Raw genomic sequence first — 17,738 nt, forward strand, 5'->3', positions numbered from 1 at the left:
CTCGAATTGACATTGAGAATGGTGCCAGACAAGGATGTTCTATGTCCCCCTATCTTTTTAATTTATACATTGAACCCTTTTTCTCATCATTTCTCAGAAAACTTTCTACCATATCCCCAATATCTTTAACACTAAAATTACCCTAGCGGGTTTCATTGATGATCTAAATCTTTACTACTCACTACCTAATTCAGACCTCCAGAAACTACTATCTGCTATAGACACCTTTTCAACTGTCTCGAATTATAAACTAAATGTAAAGAAAACAAATATCTTCCCTATTAACTCCCTCTGTCAGCTTCCCACACACTCCTTAGCAGCTGGTATTAAAACTAACAATTCATTAAAATATCTAGGAATATCTATACACCAAGATCCTAAACAAGCATATACAAATAACATTATTAATCTCTGGTCAAACATAAAACATGATATGGGCAGATGGGCAAAACTTCAACTTCCATTCCTAGGTAAAATAGCCACAGTCAAAATGAATCTTCTATTCATATTTCTATATATATTTAATGCCTCCAATACCATTATCAGACTAAAACTCTTAAAAAACATTCATTCAATAATTTCCAAATCAGTCAGAATCAGTTATAATAAAATAACATACCATAAAGACTATGAAGAGTTAGGGCTGCTGGACTTTAAACTCTACTATGATATCATAAACTGTAATAGACTAATAACAATAGCCAACCACACCCCTTCACCACAACAATGGACTCCAACCTGGGTCAAACTATTACACAACTATATCAAAACACTATCCATAAACCCCAGAGCCTTCCCTTTCCTTTACAATGAAAATTTGAAAAATCTTAAAATACACCCAGTCATTAAACATAAAATCAACATCATACAAAGGATTAATCCTATATTATGCATTCACTTCCCTACAACCTATCCACCTTAACTCCAATCTCAAAATTAATAACAACATGAGTAACCTAAACAATTATCCCCTCCTCAAGAAACTAACCATCTCTGATATACTTCCCTTCAAGAACAATACTATCACTGAAATGAGAACACAATTAAAGCTCCCTAAAAGCTGTACAATCAGTTTAAGGCAAATTCGAGACCTTAGCCAATATATCATAGACAATCTTGATATCAATGCAAATGACATTCAAACCTGTAAAACCATATGGAACCTCCTATCTGCAAACAAACAAATGCTATATAACTCCTACAAACTTATTCTATCAATCAAAATACAAAAATAAGTTATTTATTCCAGTTACTGGAAGGAAATCAATCCTTCAATCACAGATAACTCAAGTGATCCAGCTTACCTCCAAACTTATTCCCCTTAAAAACTTAAATATACACAGATCATGATACTTCATAATGCCTATCTCATGCCAATCATTATAACTAAAATATACCCAACTACCTCTCCATTTTGTTCCTATTGTGATAATCACAAGGCTGATCTACTCCACATCTTCTGGAGCTGCAAGTGCACCTACAAGCTATGGTACTCAAAGTCCAACTAGAAAAAATGGGCAATGAAAAGTCCACCTTATCTTGAAAACTAACTCTCCTACATATCATCCCCTCAGGCCTGACTAAACTACAAACATGAATATTAATAACACTAGTTTCTTTACTTAAATACTACATTACATTACGTTGGATAGAGCATCACTCACATGGGAGGGTTTCAAACAATTAGCTACTAAGCACCTACTAGCTCACAAATATTTAACTTACACTGAGAAATCCCACACTCACTTTACACAGTTTTGGAAATCCCTTTTTGAACATATTCTAGCTTGAAGTTGGTATATATAATCACTGATGGAATTTTGGCATATGTGCAAATAGTTCTTACTGTTTTACATTTATGTTTTAATATTCAGCAATGCATTCTCTGGTCGTATTACTACATGTCTATTAATATTGTTACGTTTTACTGTATCTGTTTTCACAAAAAAAAAAAAAAAAAAAGAAATAAAAATATTTTATGCTAAGATTTGCACTGGTTGTGATGCAAATGGACAGGATTAGGAATCAATATATTAGAGGGTCAACTGAGGTTGGACAGTTTGGTGACAAAGCCAGAGAGGTGAGATTGCATTGGTTTGGACATGTGCTGAGGAGGGTTGTTGGATATATCGGGAGAAGGATGCTAAGGATGGAGATGCCAGGTAAGAGGAAAAGAACAAGGCCTAAGATAAGGTTTATGGATGTGGTGAGAGAGGACATCCAGGTGGTTGGTGTGACAGAACAAGATGCAGAGGACAGGAAGAAATGGAAACAGATGATCCGTTGTGGTGACCCCTAATGGGAACAGCTGAAAGAAGAAGAAGAAAGCTATGTTACATATTGTTACATTGTGTGTGATATATTATATTGGATTAAAGTATTCTTTACAATTGAGCTCTGAAAGTTGTACTCTAATTGACAATGATTGCATCCTAAGCCTTTTGACAAATCAATTCATATCTTCATATTTTATGCAAATGTTAATATTTCTAGAACTGTAAGTATACCTAAGAAGGGTAAATGGTGAATTGTTCAAACTTAAATTTTTTCAGTGATCAGATTCATTAGAGCTAGGTCTTAAAGACTGGATTTATAATTCAGAATAACATAGTAAGCATTGATTTTGTAAACAAATGTTGATGTTTCAGTACAATGTATAATATTTAGTAACCATGCAAGCTATATACTCATTTTCTCACACTATTGTCTCATCCATGAGCTTTCATACAAACATAACCAGTTCTGTATTTACTTGCTTATTCAAATATTTAGAGAATTATATAAATAAGAAAATTATGGCAATATAAATAAATAGCATGCAACAACTTTTTATATTTCTTCATCTGCACTACACAGAGGTCATGATTCAATCCATCATGGAATTTTTAAGACAAAATTGCCCAGTACCTTGTATATAGCATGGTTTTGAATTACTAATTTAAATATGATCAGGCAATACTAAATGCCAAGATCCATCACTAAAGTGATCTATGATAATAACTTGCAGTGTCATTAGAATTGCATGGAATTGCATTACTTTATGTGATGCTATATTATGTTACATAAATTTATAATGTCTTATGTAATGTTACATTATGTTATGTTACCTTATGCTTTATTATGTTATTTTATTTTATGTTATGTTATGTACTGTTATGTTACATTACGTTATGTTATGGTTGATTATGTTTTGCTACATTATGTTATGCTATGATACGCCTTTTCTTACCCTATGCATATTAATGCTTCTAAGCCAGCTATCATACAGGTATGTTAAACAGCTGTGCATTAGGGAATGAACACTCATTGATCTGCTAAATACATGTGTATGTTGTTTCTCCCACTTATCATAAATCATTTTATCAAACACGTAGGTGTGACACAGTACTTGGTCTGCACTTCATTTATTTAACTGGGTTCAAAAAGGCATGGATATTATGAATGTACCTATACTTAAGCTTAACATTTTCTGATTTAGAGCCAAATACATTTCCTGTTGCAATTAAAACAAACAGTTCAATAGTTTGTGAAACTGGAAAAAGTGTAAATTTATGGATTATATAAAACAGATACAGAATGCATTGTGTGTGTGTGTGTGTGTGTGTGTGTGTGTGTGTGTGTGTGTGTGTGTGTGTGTGTGTGTGTGTGTGTGTGCGTGTGCACATGCATGTGTGTTACTGTCCAGGTGGGGAGAGTGTTGTCATCCAAGTTTCTAAGTTCTAATGCTAATTATTAGTGTAGAAGGGTAGGGCACTCACTGCTCAGCTAAGTGATTTATTGTCTTGAAAAATTTAATGGAGATTAGTTATGTGTAATTTGCATTAAATCATAGAAGGAAAAATTGGCCGTGTGTTCACAGTGATTTGCACTTCTACAGACTATGACTGGATCTCAGCCATTATTTATTCATATCTTTATTCTGTAACTTTTTAAATTTTATTAAGTATACATGCCTATTTTATTTTCTGGGGGTAACAAATGTTTGGAGACTAACAAACTGTGCAATGTCACATAAAAGGAACATATAAGCTGTGGGAAACTGAAGTTTTTTGAAGCTATATTAATACTTTCAAATTGCCTTAAAAAAGATTGTCATACCTTAACATGAAGCTTGCTGCTACACTAATTTCAAAGTTGCTAAACCATGGCTTTATCTTCTTAAACTAAGGATGAGTGACATCAGAATTATAGTTGCAAGAGTGTGGATGGGGTGCAATGAGGATTATATCCATGCAAAAAAACTTTTTAAAACATTGGTGCTAGTTTTACGTTTCTTTTTAAAGGGCATTACTTTGGCCTGTGTTTCCGGTGTGCTGACATGAACTCATGACTATTAATCAAAGGATATCTGCAAGGTGATGCTTATTCACACAACATTACTCCTGCAATATACATGAAAACAAATTATTCTGTTAGCTGTTTACTCTAAGAACATAAATTCATTAACTAACTGGTCATAGTTCCTTAGGCACATCTATTTTTTTGTCTGTGGGCAGTAGTTACACAGTGGAGAATGTATACAATACCATGTTCATTTTCCAGTACATAAGAAATAACATACTGTTTGCCACAACTAAAAGAGCAACAACACTACAATAAAAGCTGCTAATGTGCTTATTGTCTTGGACAAGAGGCAAGAGGGTGAGAATGCATTGCTTGTTAACATTTTCTGCATCAGATGGAAGTGACGCAACTTCATCCTTTGGTGAAAATAGAGCTCGCTGCTGTGACAATGCACACAGTGTGTCCAAGTGGAACATTTCTATGTTAGCTGGAGTTCAAAAAACCTAGGATGAGCAGATCGCATGCCTCTCAACTGTCCAAATCCTTGCAGAATGTCCAGATTTCGGTCTCATATTTTTGGACTGTTCCTCATAAAACTGCTGTTTTCTGGATTTTTGTGGCAAATCATTGAAGACTGAAGTTATTAAATAATGACAGGCATTTGAGTTTCAGACTTCATATCCTTCATAAAACACATGGTAACACAAGACCTTTTATTCTAGCAAATGTCTAAGTTAATTAGTAGTATATTTAAAATTTATCCCCGTGTTTTGGGGTTTTGTCCCCCCATTACTTTTGTCTTTGTCTTTGTGCAGATTTTTTTGTGCTAATGGGTTGAAAGCTACGGTGGATGGAGAGTGACAGAAAAATGTATAAATGGAAATTAAAACATGGACTTTTCATGGTCAATGAGGTTGCCTTTTTTCCACTTTCCTTTCAGGTTTATGGGGGCTTGTGAGCAATGCAGGAACAGTGCATTTTGTGTGTGATGGAGAGCTAATTCCAATGAGCGATTATAGAAAAACTCTGGATGTCAACTTCTTAGGGGCAGTGGAAGTCTTTAAGGTATTCTGCCCCTTATTACGCAAAGCCAGAGGCAGGTTTGTCACAGTCACTAGTTTAGCAGGTAAGGACTCTTTTTTTTTTTAATTTTAAACACTGTTATAGTATTTGAACTGAAATGTATACCAACAGATACAATTTATCTTGGAAATGTGCAGTCATTGAAACAAGTTATGAAATAAATAAATCCAAAAACAGGTTCGAAAAAACAACAACACAGTCCGAGAAGGGTCAAATAACACTATTTATTCCACTGTTTTAAGCGCTTTTCATCAGCCTGATAGCAAACTTCTTCAGAAACAGTTACAGCAATAGAAAAACTTCCTTATAACTAAGACAGGTGATCAGCATTCAACAATTGCATCACTTTGTTCTACTTAAGCAAACACACTTTAAAATTAAAGTGACAACTGCTGATAACCAGTAATAAAACAACATTAAAGTATATAAACACATTAAAGTATATGAACATGTCTACTACATTAACCACAATACACAAAAGTAAAAACATTGAAAGTTGTTTTTTATAACTCAACCATTGGCAGAAATAATATATGCTTTTAACAAAATGTGACTCATCTCTGCAAGATCTTTAGTTTGAGAATGCTACTATTTGAGCATGAGTCATTCAACCCAGGAAAATTGTAGCCATTCAGCCTCACTCGCCAGGCTAATTCAAGTTCTTCAAGTTTGAGTGGTCTAGGCCACCCCTACTGTCATACTTGGCTTGATCAATGATAAAAAATTTAAAAGCATGTTCTTTATTAGAAATAATGTGCTTAGCTAGCGCATTCTCCAGTTTACATTTATTCATAGCATATTGGTGTTCATAAATTCTGTCACGGAGCCTCCGCTCCGTCTTTCCTATATAGAAAGCAGGACAGAGTGTACACCTAGCCAAGCAGGACAGAGTGTACACCTAGCCAGGTAAACTACAAAAGACGAATTACAGTTGAATCTGCCTTTCAATTTATAAGTTGTACCATTAACCTTAAACAAATTAGTGACTTCTACAAGTTTACAATAGTTGCAATTTTGACATTTATTCATCCCAGTATTATTATCATTGATCAAGCCAAGTATGACAGTAAGGGTGGCCCTAGACCACTCAAACTTGAAGAACTTGAATTAGCCTGGCAAGTGAGGCTGAATGCCTACAATTTGCCTGGGTTGAATGACTCATGCTGAATTAGTAGCATTCTCAAACTAAAGAGCTTGCAGAGATGAGTCACATTTTGTTAAAAACATATATTATTTCTGCCAATGGTTGAGTTATAAAAAACTTTTAGTTATGTACTTACCATAACTTTAGATGTTTGGGATCCATCTCGCCTACATTCAATACTGATGGGCTCAGAGCCGATCCCTCGGCTCCGACTCGGCACGCTATGCTATAGAGCGAGGCCTCTTATTGGCTGAACTAATTCTTATCCCAGGATGCACCACCACTAATCCCCCAGATCTTGTCTGTCCGCATTCATGCACACATGCACAACTTGTTTATATAACATTGTTAGATGTTTCAAGATGAAACAACAGGATTCGGACCTTCTGATATCCTCTGATCTCCAAGGAAGGGGGAAGGAAGGTGGGTTATTGGGAATGTAGACGAGATGGATCCCAAACATCTAAAGTTATGGTAAGTACATAACTAAAAGATGTTATGTGATCCTATCTCGCCTACATTCAATACTGATGGGACAGCGTCCCTAGCACCTAAATCCTGGGTGGCTCATTGGAAAACACTCCTGAGCACTGTGAACCAAATGAAGCTCGTCCTCTAGATGCCACATCCAATTTGTAGTGGGAAATGAAAGTGTGCAGGGAAGACCATGTAGCCGCAGCACAAATGTCACTAATGGCAAGCTTAGAATGAAATGCTATCGAAGTAGCCATAGCCCTTGTAGAATGAGCTTTGACAGGGGTGGTAAGCTCTTTGTTAGAATAAGAATAAGCTTGAGTAATACAGTCCCTGATCCATTTGGCAATAGTGACCTTTGTGACAGCTTTGCCCAATTTATTGTCTGCAAAGGATACAAACAACTGATCTGTTTTCCTTGTTTGTTTGGTCCTATCTAAATAAAATGCAACTGCCTGTGGACATCTAATGTGTGGAATATGAATTCCGCTTTGTTAGAATACTTCGGAAAGAAGACTGGAAGTTCTAATGATTGTTGTAGGCAGAAACTGGAACAAACTTTAGGGAGAAAGGAAGGATTTGGCCTGAGAGATACTCTGTCTTTGTGAAAAACCAAGAACGGAGGTTTTACAGACAAAGCTTGAAGCTCTGAAACCCTTCTGGCAGAAGTAATCGCCACCAGAAAGGCAGTCTTCCACGATAAAAATTTTAAATCACATGTCGCTGCCGGTTCGAAGGGAAAGGAAGTTAAGGCGTAACACCACATCGAGATCCCATGGAGGAGCAGGATGAGAAATCGGAGGTCTTAAAAGCGCAGCACCTTTCAAGAAGGTCTTACACAATCTGTTGCTCATTAAAGGTGGGTTTATAGATTCGTGAAAATTGGAAATAGCTGCCAATTGAACCTTGATGGTAGAGACTGAAGAGCCTTGATTGAAAAGAGAAGTTAAAAATTTTAGTACTTCTGATACGGGAATAGTGATGGGATCCAGGCCCCGGAGTTGAGCCCAAATAGCAAACCTTTTCCATTTGCTAGAATACAATTTCTTTGTAGCAGACTTGTGGGCCAAAGATAAGATGTGTACAACTTCTGGATCCAATGTATGACTCCTGACTATAGTCGGAAGAGGAGGAGCCAAGCCGTCAATTTTAAGGTGTGTAGGGACTGGTGGAATAGACCCGACTGATGAACCAAAAGGTCTGGGATCTGATCCAGGAACCATGGACCTTCCAGAGCATACTTCCGAAGATAGGGGAACCATACTTGACGAGGCCAGTAAGGAGCAACTAAGATCATTTTGCTCCCCAAGAGAGATGCCTTTTGGATCACTCTGGGAAGGAGAGGAACTGGAGGGAAGGCATAAAGCAGCCGGGTGGGGCGGAGGACGGGCTGCATCCTTGGGGGGCTTTCGCGGAGCTGGGGGTAGGGAGAAGAACTTTTGCACTGATTTAGAGGAGTTGCGAAGAGGTCGCAACACGGAACTCCCCATTTGCTGAAAATTTGATTTGCAACTGTGATGTTCAGAGACCATTTGTGAGGAGAGAGGATGGTTCTGCTCAGTCTGTCGGCTATCACATTGGACTTGCCCGGGATATGAGTAGCCACTAGAAAGCGTTTGGTTGACACTGCCCATTTCCAAACTCTCATGGCCTCTCTGCAAAGAGGATAGGATCTGGTCCCTCGTTTGTTCAAGTACCAGACAACTGACATGTTGTCTGAGTGAACGGCAATCACGCCCTGAGGGAGGTAATCATGAAGGGCTTGAAGGGACAGAAGCACCGCCCTCATTTCTAGGATGTTGATATGAAGTAGGGTCTCTTCTGGGTGCCATTTGCCTTTGACTGACCTGCCCAGGGAATGCCCCCCCACCCCATCTGGGAGGCGTCCGAGGTCAAAGTGGCCGCAGGAGGAGGTAGAACAAAGGGTCGTCCCTGATCCAAATTGGAGGACACTAGCCACCAGCGAAGGTCCCATTTGCAGGTTTCTGTGATCCATATGAGGTGACTGAGAGGGAGTTCCTGAAAGGACCACTGAGCTGAAAGAAGCCATTGGAGAATTCTCATGTGCAACCTTGCCAGGGGAACTAGAAGAACCATGGCAGACATGGATCCCAATAGTTGCAGGACCATTCTGGCTGAGGCTTTGGATCTGGGAAGCAAGGCTCGAACTTGAGCCTGTATGGTTTGTATCCTGTCTGTAGGTAGATAGACCCGCATTCGATTTGAGTCTATATCTACCCCTATGAATCTTATGCGTTGAGATGGCAGCAACACAGACTTTGGCCAATTGAAGGTGATTCCAAGGGAATTGCCCAGTGATATAGTGGCTTGTAGGCTCCGCAATAGTAGATGCTTGGAGGTGGCAGTTAGGAGCCAGTCGTCTAGATACTGAAACACCTGGAATCCTAGACTTCTCAGGTAAGCAGTCACAACCACCAAACACTTGGTGAACACCCTGGGGGCTGTGGTGAGACCAAAGGGCAGCGCGTGGAACTGAAAATGACTGCCTCCTAGGCTGAAGCGCAGATGTCTCCTGGATGCTTGATGTACCATGACATGGTAATAAGCGTCCTTGAGATCTATGGAGCACATCCAAACACCTTTCTCCAGCAATGGGAGAATGGTTTGTAGGGTGACCATTTGGAACCTGGACTTTCTGACTGAACGGTTTAGAATACTGAGGTCCAAAATGGGTCTCAAGTCCCCGGTCTTTTTTGGCACCAAAAAGAATCTTGAGTAAGTCCCTAATCCAATCTGGTCTGCGGGGACTGGTTGGATGACTCCTTTTTGCAGCAGTTTTGAAACTTCTGAGACTGCAGTTTCCCGTTGACTGGGTGACAGGTCCGGGATTTTTTTGGACTGGGGTGGGAAGTGAGAGAAAGGGATGGTGTAACCTCCGGCGATAATTCGAAGCACCCATCGGTCCTGAGTGATACCTTCCCAGGCTTTTAGGTGCTTCAAAAAACGACCCCTGACTGGCTCCGGAGCTGCACAGTCAGGCAATCCCTCAGGGGCTGTGAAAGGCTGAAGAGCCACGAAAGGACTCGTGGTCTCCAGTGTTGCAAGGGCCTCTGCCGCCTCTCCGCCTCTGGGACGGCGTCTTCCGGAAGAATTTCCCCCTCCCCTGCCTCTGGAAGGGGGATCGTCCTGCTGTGAGGGGTAAGACTTCTGAGATCTACGGAACCACATTTTCCCTCCTCTTTTAGCCTTGGGGTAAGGCCAAAAGGGAGTGGAAAATCGTGCCTCTACGGCAGTCAGAGTCTTACCTTCTTGCTCACAGCGGGTCAGTGTGTCCTTTACCTTGGGTCCAAACAAGGAGGACCCATCAAAGGGGGCGTCGGCAAAGGAAGATTTAAAGGCCTCCGCAAAATGACACAGGCGGAGCCAGGCTTGTCTCCGTAGAGCAATGCCTGTACCCGCCACTCTACTCGCCCCTTCGGCCGCATAAGAAATGAGCCTCATGGACGAGTTTGAAATGGATGACAGTGTAGCCAGCTGAGAGCCAACCATCTGGACCAGCTCCTCAGGCAGGTTACCCAAGAGGGTATCAGAAAGTTCTTTAATCAGATCCCTCTGAAATCTGGTAAAGTGCGTGAGATAGTTCAAGGACCTTAATGTAAAGGCTGCTGAACTTAGGGTGCGCTTACCGTACCGATCCATGCTCCTAGACTCCTTATTAGGAGGATGGACAGACGTCAAAGCCTCTGCTACATCTTGCTGGGTAGCAGATGCCACCACCAAGGCATCTACAGCCACACCTTTAGTCAGGAACTCTTTTTCCGGAGGTGCTGAGAGGAATTTATTAGGACGAGCAGGCACCGGTTCCACAGAGTCTGGGTGTTCCCACGCCCTTCGACAGATCAAGTCCAAGAGCTCATCGAAGGGCGGAGACACCCAGGAGGCGGAGGGCTGAGCCCCGAAGGCCTTAAGGAACACCGACTCATCAGCAGAAGGGGGTTTGGATTGCCAGCCGCCTCGTTGTTTAAGGGCTTCCAGGATGTCTGCAAAGGAGACATCATCTGAGGATGACTTAGGGGACCCCTCTGCATCATCGAGATCAGTGTCCGATGTAAGAGACTCATCAGGGGAGTCAACGTGCTTCCTCTTGCACGATCTTTTCCTGGGGGGTTCTTCCAAAGAGGCTTCGGAAGGACCTCCAGGAGGGGGGGAAACCCCAGTGGGGGTAACCTCAGGCCCCGGGGCTCCACTGTCTAAGGACAGGGGGACTGCCAAAGACCCAGTCTCGGTATGCAGGGAAAGAGCTGGGGAGACCATGGAGGTAGCCAAAGATGATTTGGCTAACGCACTCCTCATAGCCCTGAAGGCAGGACCACCAGAATCCTGGGAGGGTCCCACCTCCGTGGCCATGACGGTAGACGGCACTCCCGCAGCTGATGCACCGAGAGGAAGGCTTGGGACCGAAAACATCAGTCCCGAAGTGTCCCCCCCCCGAGCCGACAGAAGAAGTCCGCGTACCGAACTCCGACTCAAGAGCCGGAGTTGGAGTAAGGGTCAGGCCTGACCGTAAAACCTCCATCGGTTCCACCAGCACCGGCTCCAACAGTGCCGAGACTGTTGGAGGAGGAACCAAGGTAGCAGGGTGGACCATCGGCTCCGAAGCCGAATGGGCTGGAGCCGAAACTAATTTTTGAAAAAACGGAGACTGGAGGAGTCTTAGGAGCACCCTGTCGATGTCCGAATCAGACATCTTGGAGGATCTAGATGACACCGATCGGGTCCGAACCAATGTCTCCATCGGCTCCATAGGATTAGGGGACCGGCTCCGAATGGATTCTATTACTATCGGTTCCGAGGGAGATTTCAAAACAATTTCCCTCGGTGGCGATGAGGACTTCGGCGCCGAAGGGGAAGAGTCTGAGCCGGCAACCCTTATCGGCTCCAATATCAGTGGAGCTGATGAAGGTGACCCGCCTCTCGATGCCCCAGTCCTCGGCTCCGAAACCAGAGGGGTCGAGACTGGAGGCATCGAGGCAGACCGTTCCGCCCTCAGCTCCAAAGTCCGTGGAGCCGATGGAGAAGTCTGCCTAGATTTTTTGGCAGTCGGTTCCGACAGACTGGTCGGAGCCGATGCTTTTTTCTTTTTTGAAGGAGAGGAAGAGGAAGATAAAGCCTCCTCGAAGGATGGCTTAATCAAGCCTTTTAGAATTAATTTGTTCTTCCTCTCCTGGAGGACTCTTGATGAAAAGGCGTGACACACGCTACATGACTCTTGTAGGTGCTTGGCGCCTAAACAATAAACGCACGAGGAGTGGTCGTCCGTTATGGACATCTTATAACCACACCTCGCGCACTTTTTAAACCCAGAGGGTCTATGCTCTTTGGACATGTCTAAACTAGTAATATCAATAATAGACAAAAAACTAGCAGTTTAAAGTTCAAAATATAAAGTTTTTTTTTTTTTTTTTTTTTTTTTAACAATAATACAGTTGCACAACACACAGAAAAGGAGGGTCAAGACCCTCTAACTTAAGCGGGTACTTGACAGACAAAAAACACGCTAGAAATGGCAAATAGGGGAAGGCCCCTCTAACTTAAACGGGAAACCTTCCCTTAACGAAAAAACACAAATTCCTCAACAAATATATTCAAACGCACTCGTATCACAACAGTAGCTGTTAAAACAGCTTTTGGGTTCAAAATAAGCAAATTCCTGACAGGAAAAGTCTGAATAAAACAGTACTTAGCCCAGCCAAGTTGAGACCACGTCTTAGCTTGTAAGCGGCAAACAAGATCTGGGGGATTAGTGGTGGTGCATCCTGGGATAAGAATTAGCTCAGGCAATAAGAGGCCTCGCTCTATAGCATAGCGTGCCGAGTCTCAGCTCCGAGCCCATCAGTATTGAATGTAGGTGAGATAGGATCACATAACATCAACTTTTAATGTTTTTACTTCTGTGTATTGTGGTTAATGTAGTAGACATGTGCATATACTTTAATGTGTTTATATACTTTAATGTTGTTTTATTACTGGTTATCAGCAGTTGTCACTTTATTTTTAAAGTGTGTTTGCTTAGGTAGAACAAAGTGATGCAATTGGTGAACGCTGATCACCTGTCTAGGCACAAAGACCCCTTTTCAGTGGAGCCCCAGGAAGTGGATTCAGTGTAATCAGTATCTTCTAAGCTATATAATATCAGCAATGCCAGGCAGAATACAATTAAACTAAATTTTACAATGTCAAAATAGATAAGCTAGATATTATACATACCTCTTATACCACTTATGCTTTTATTTTTTATTTATTATTTATTTTACATTTGGTGACCGGGCTAGTCTAACTGGATATATGTCCAGTTTCAGTAGAGGCCTGAGGAGAAAAGCTCAGAGAAAAAAGTTACACATATAGTCCATAAAAGCAAGTGAAAAAAAAAAACATTTGCAAAATTATTGCAACTGCTTGGCAAAAAATATTTACAAATCAGTTATAAGGTTACACATAGAAGACATATTGTTATTTTGCAGATGTATTAAAAGAAAAATATAACAAAAACATTTACAGTACAAGAAAAATGTAACAAAAACATTTACAGTACAAGAGTTTCTTTAGGAAAGTAGGGCAGTCAAACGTACAGTCCAATAGAGAATGTTTTGATTCAATACAGAGTAGAGCATAGAGAAATTTTAGAAAAAAAGGTTTTTAGTTGAGAAGTATGTAGACAAATTGGATAATTAGTATCAGTCAGGATTAGAGCAGGGGCAGAGCCATTGGCTTTAAGATTTTCAATTTTTTCTTGAAAAAGTTGGTGGAAGTCAGGGATGTTATTTCTCTAGGAAGTTTGTTCCAAATATTGCCAACAGCATTTGAGAACAGGCAGTCCCCGGATTTGTTGCTGGATTATATGGTGGCTACTTGTAGCTTTTTTGGGGATCTTAGTGCTGGTAGATTTTTATAGGAGTTAATGAGGTTACAGAGTATGGGAGTATTATTAGTATGGTATATGATCTTTTGGATAAAAATGAGATGCTGGGAAAATATTTGGTTGTGAACTTCCAGCCACTTGAGAAGTTTAAGATTCTGGCAATGGTGGGTACAAAAGGGGGCACGGGTGGCAAATTTGGCTATGTTGTTGTTGGATGTTGCTAGTTTATCCGGGTTGCTTTGGATATGTTAGTATAGATAGGGGAGGCGTAGAGAATGGTGGAAATGAGGTGGGTTTGAGCAATTGAAATCTTAACAGAGGCTGTGAGAAAGGGCTTGATCCTATAAAGGAATACAAGTTTTCTATTAACTGATTTAATAGTTGCATTAATGTGTGTGTTAAAGTTGAGATTGTTGTCAATTGTTACACCTAGGAGTTTGGTGGTGATGTCGGGAGCAATTTCTGTGCCATTATTTGATGTAACTATGACATTTATAGGGGGGGGATTTCTGTGTGGGAGTAAAAAGTAATCATTTAGTTTTTTTTTGGGTTGAGGAGGAGACATCTTTGATGGAACCAGTTTTCTACTAAGGTAAAGACTGTTTGTGTATTGGACTGGAGTTCTGCTGGAGAAGATGCAGCACATATTAGAGTTGAATCATCTGCATATTGTATGCATGTAGCTTGGGGAAGGGAAGTTTTTAGATCATTAATGAAAATAGTAAAAAGGAGAATTGAGCCTTGTGGAACTCCTAGGGTGACTGGAAGCTGAGAGGATAGTTTATTGTCCCATAGGACTGTTTGTTTTCTGTTTTCCAGGTAGGATTGGAACCATTGTAGTAATTTAGAATCAAGAGAAAGTGATTTAAGTATCCCTGTCAATAGTTGGTGGTTAACTATATCGAAGGCCTTGGAGAGGTCTATGAAAACAGCAGATGATAGCAGATTCGTATTCCTATTTTTATTAATGCAGTCTGTAAAGGATAGAAGAGCAGTTGCAGTACTGTGGTAAGGTCTGAAACCATGTTGGCAGTCTGCTAGTATGTCATGTTAGAGGATATGATGCAATAATTGACGGTGGATACATCCCTCCATAATTTATGCTAAAGGAGAGAGAGAAGGGCTATGGGGCGGAAGTTTCATAAGTCATTTAAGGTGCCTCCCTTATGCAAGGGGATAATATGTGAGACATTCCAGATGTATGGGACATAGGATTCTGAAATGGTTCTGTTTATTAAGATAGAAATAGGGTAGGCAAGTACACCAGCTGCAATCTGCAGGTATTCAGCTGGGAGGAGGTCAGCGGATGGTGTACATGGTTTAAGTTTGAGAAGTAGGGAGTAGTTGTGCTGAGAGAGGGATAGTTAACTGTGAAACAGATTGGGTTAACAAAAGGAGGCAAAACCTGTTAAGTGATAGGAGCGATGCAGGTGGTTGATTGGTTGCTGAGGGTTGGGGGTGTGGCTAGGGAAGTATAAGGTCAGGTACACTGGGGTGGGTGGGATGTGGGGGTAGGGTACGGGAGCAGAGTGAGCCCACAGGGTTAACAGAGCGGGAAGAGACAAGTGAGGGATGAAGGTCTAGAGAAACAATCTGTGAAATGCTGACTGCTGAAGGTAAGTAAGGAGGGGATGAGTAAAGGGGATAGGAACTCAGTAACAGTAGGAAAAAAAAACCTTGGTAGCTATAGAGAAAGAAGGAGGTTAGAGTGGGATAGAATGAACAGCAAGATTAGGGGGGGGGAGGCTGTTAAGTAGAACCAAAAAGGAGGGGGGTAGACATAGGAAAAACGAAAAAGGTAGATAGTGGCGCCACCTAGTGGGCAAGGATATGTGTGCCAGTAGTTCCTAAAGGGGGTAGCTGGACTAGGAATACAGAAGGAGCTGTAAGAGGTACAGAGGAGGGGACAATAAGGGAAAAGAATGACAGGTATATAGGTTACAGAGTACAGAAAGAATATGGCTGCTGGCTGACCTGGCTGGGAAGTATGTTCTAAGCCTTTGTAAAATACCATTGACAAAGTTAGGCTTAACTATCAGATGTAGGAGACCACATACTTTCTTGTTCCTTGAAATGGTGGGAGTGCGAAGATTTTATGGCAGTAGTCCTTGGTTTATGGGTAACAGCAGGTAAATAAGGTGGGGTAGGTTCTTATTTCTGAGAACAGTATACGCAGGCTGGAGAGCTGGGTAGAATATAGGGGAGAGAGAGACAAATATGTAATATAGACAAACAGTAACTTAGCATTAAGGGTACAGTAATTTCAGATAAGTAGGAAAAAACATATATACATTCATTAGGTAAGAAAGCAGTGAAGGCAGAGAATATACTAACTAGATAAGTCTCATTGTTAGGAAAGAAGTTGTAAATGCAGAGTCAGGCAGTAAATATAAAAGTTGCTATAAGACTAACCTGAAAAACACATGTAAGTATCTTAAAAGCAAAACTATTGCAGTCATCAAACAATACTATTTCAGAGTTCAACATACAAAAATAGCACACTTCCCGAGAATTTCAGATACAAGGTAATATTAGCCTATAGCTGTTCGGTGAAAAGCACCGCTCTTATTATAGTAACTTATTCTAGGTTTACAGCAACACATAAAATGAGCACATAGCAGCAGTTAAAAACAACAATAAACCTCAATTAATCATCAGGTACCATTAAGTACTACTAGGTTAGCAAGGGCAAGGTAGCGAAAAGATACTGTGCACACACTGCGCTATCCTGTGGCAGTAAACCTGTGACTGAAACAGCGTTTGAGTTTTAAATTATGAGCACCAAGTCATCTACAGCATTAATCTGTTTTAAGCTCTAGAACTAGAGATCAATTGAAGGTTATGGCAGGCAAATAGAGGTTTCTCAGGTGGTGCCCTGAGTATCGCCAAGTTAATTTAATTATGCGTGAATACAATAATGTTGCGCTAGGGAAATAACCTCTGGGCTCTCTCCTGTTACTTAGCGCTGAGTCGCAACCCTTGTAATTAAATCCTGAGAATGCTTCTTCAAAAACAGTTAGCAGCCAAGGGAATTTAGTTCCATTTATTAAAAATAATAAAAGTAATAAAAGTGTGCTATGTAAATAGGCTCACAGCTCTCATCGGAAAATAGCACTCAAGTAGAATCCCTTCTCCCCTTGTAATTAAAATCCTGAGAATGCTTCTTTAAAAGCGGTTAACAGAAATGGGGAATCTAGTTACAGTAATGAAAAAAGTAAAGGGTGCACTATGAAAATAGGCTCAGTTCTCATCATACACAAGCGATCAAATTGAAACCCTTTGCCCATAACTATTCTAGATGTCGCCTTATTCTAAGTCTGGGAACTAATTAGAATTGCGGGTAACGCCATGAAAAAAACATAGAGCTTTCAGTTAGATAGTCACAGTGGTCAAGGGGACACTGGACCTAAACCCTTCAATTCATTAAGGAATATACCATCATTATAAAAGTTAAAGTATGACGCACAAATGCCCACAGTAGAAACAATGGTGTCTTACAGTTCCTCGAGCTTAGGCACATGTATTAAAAGCTGTAGGAACCACTAATTACACACCGCAACTAGACTAAGTCACATAAAAATATACCTGGTTATTTTGGGGCTAAAACCAGACTGTCTATGAAAGCAACCAATAAAGTATAGAGGCGGATATAGATTAACTCACTAACTTAGTCGAGCAAACAGTCAAGTGGCCACAGTAACACTCTATTTACAGTTAAATGAAATCATTAAAATACATTTGTTGTAGAAATTATACAAGTAATAGATAAAGTTCAAGGAAGCAAATACAAATCATAGCCAAAAATCATTAAACACTAGTTAACATGCTACGTACAGTGCAAAAAAGATGGTGGGGCTAGGATCGCTCAGCAGC

At 40.7% G+C, this 17,738-nt stretch overlaps 1 protein-coding gene across 1 annotated transcript in view; it reads left to right on the forward strand.

Annotated features, from left to right (window-relative positions):
- The window catches only part of LOC122808554 (estradiol 17-beta-dehydrogenase 2-like), a 1,381,410-nt gene that overhangs the window by 1,182,169 nt on the left and 181,503 nt on the right, over positions 1-17,738 (forward strand). The window contains exon 3 of the mRNA XM_044079509.1: positions 5,225-5,410. Coding sequence (XP_043935444.1) covers positions 5,225-5,410 — 186 coding nt within the window. The remainder of the gene's footprint in view (positions 1-5,224; positions 5,411-17,738) is intronic.

The sequence above is a fragment of the Protopterus annectens genome, chromosome 8.part0, assembly GCF_019279795.1.
Source record: "Protopterus annectens isolate FY-2018-M chromosome 8.part0, PAN1.0, whole genome shotgun sequence".
NCBI lineage: Eukaryota > Metazoa > Chordata > Ceratodontiformes > Protopteridae > Protopterus > Protopterus annectens.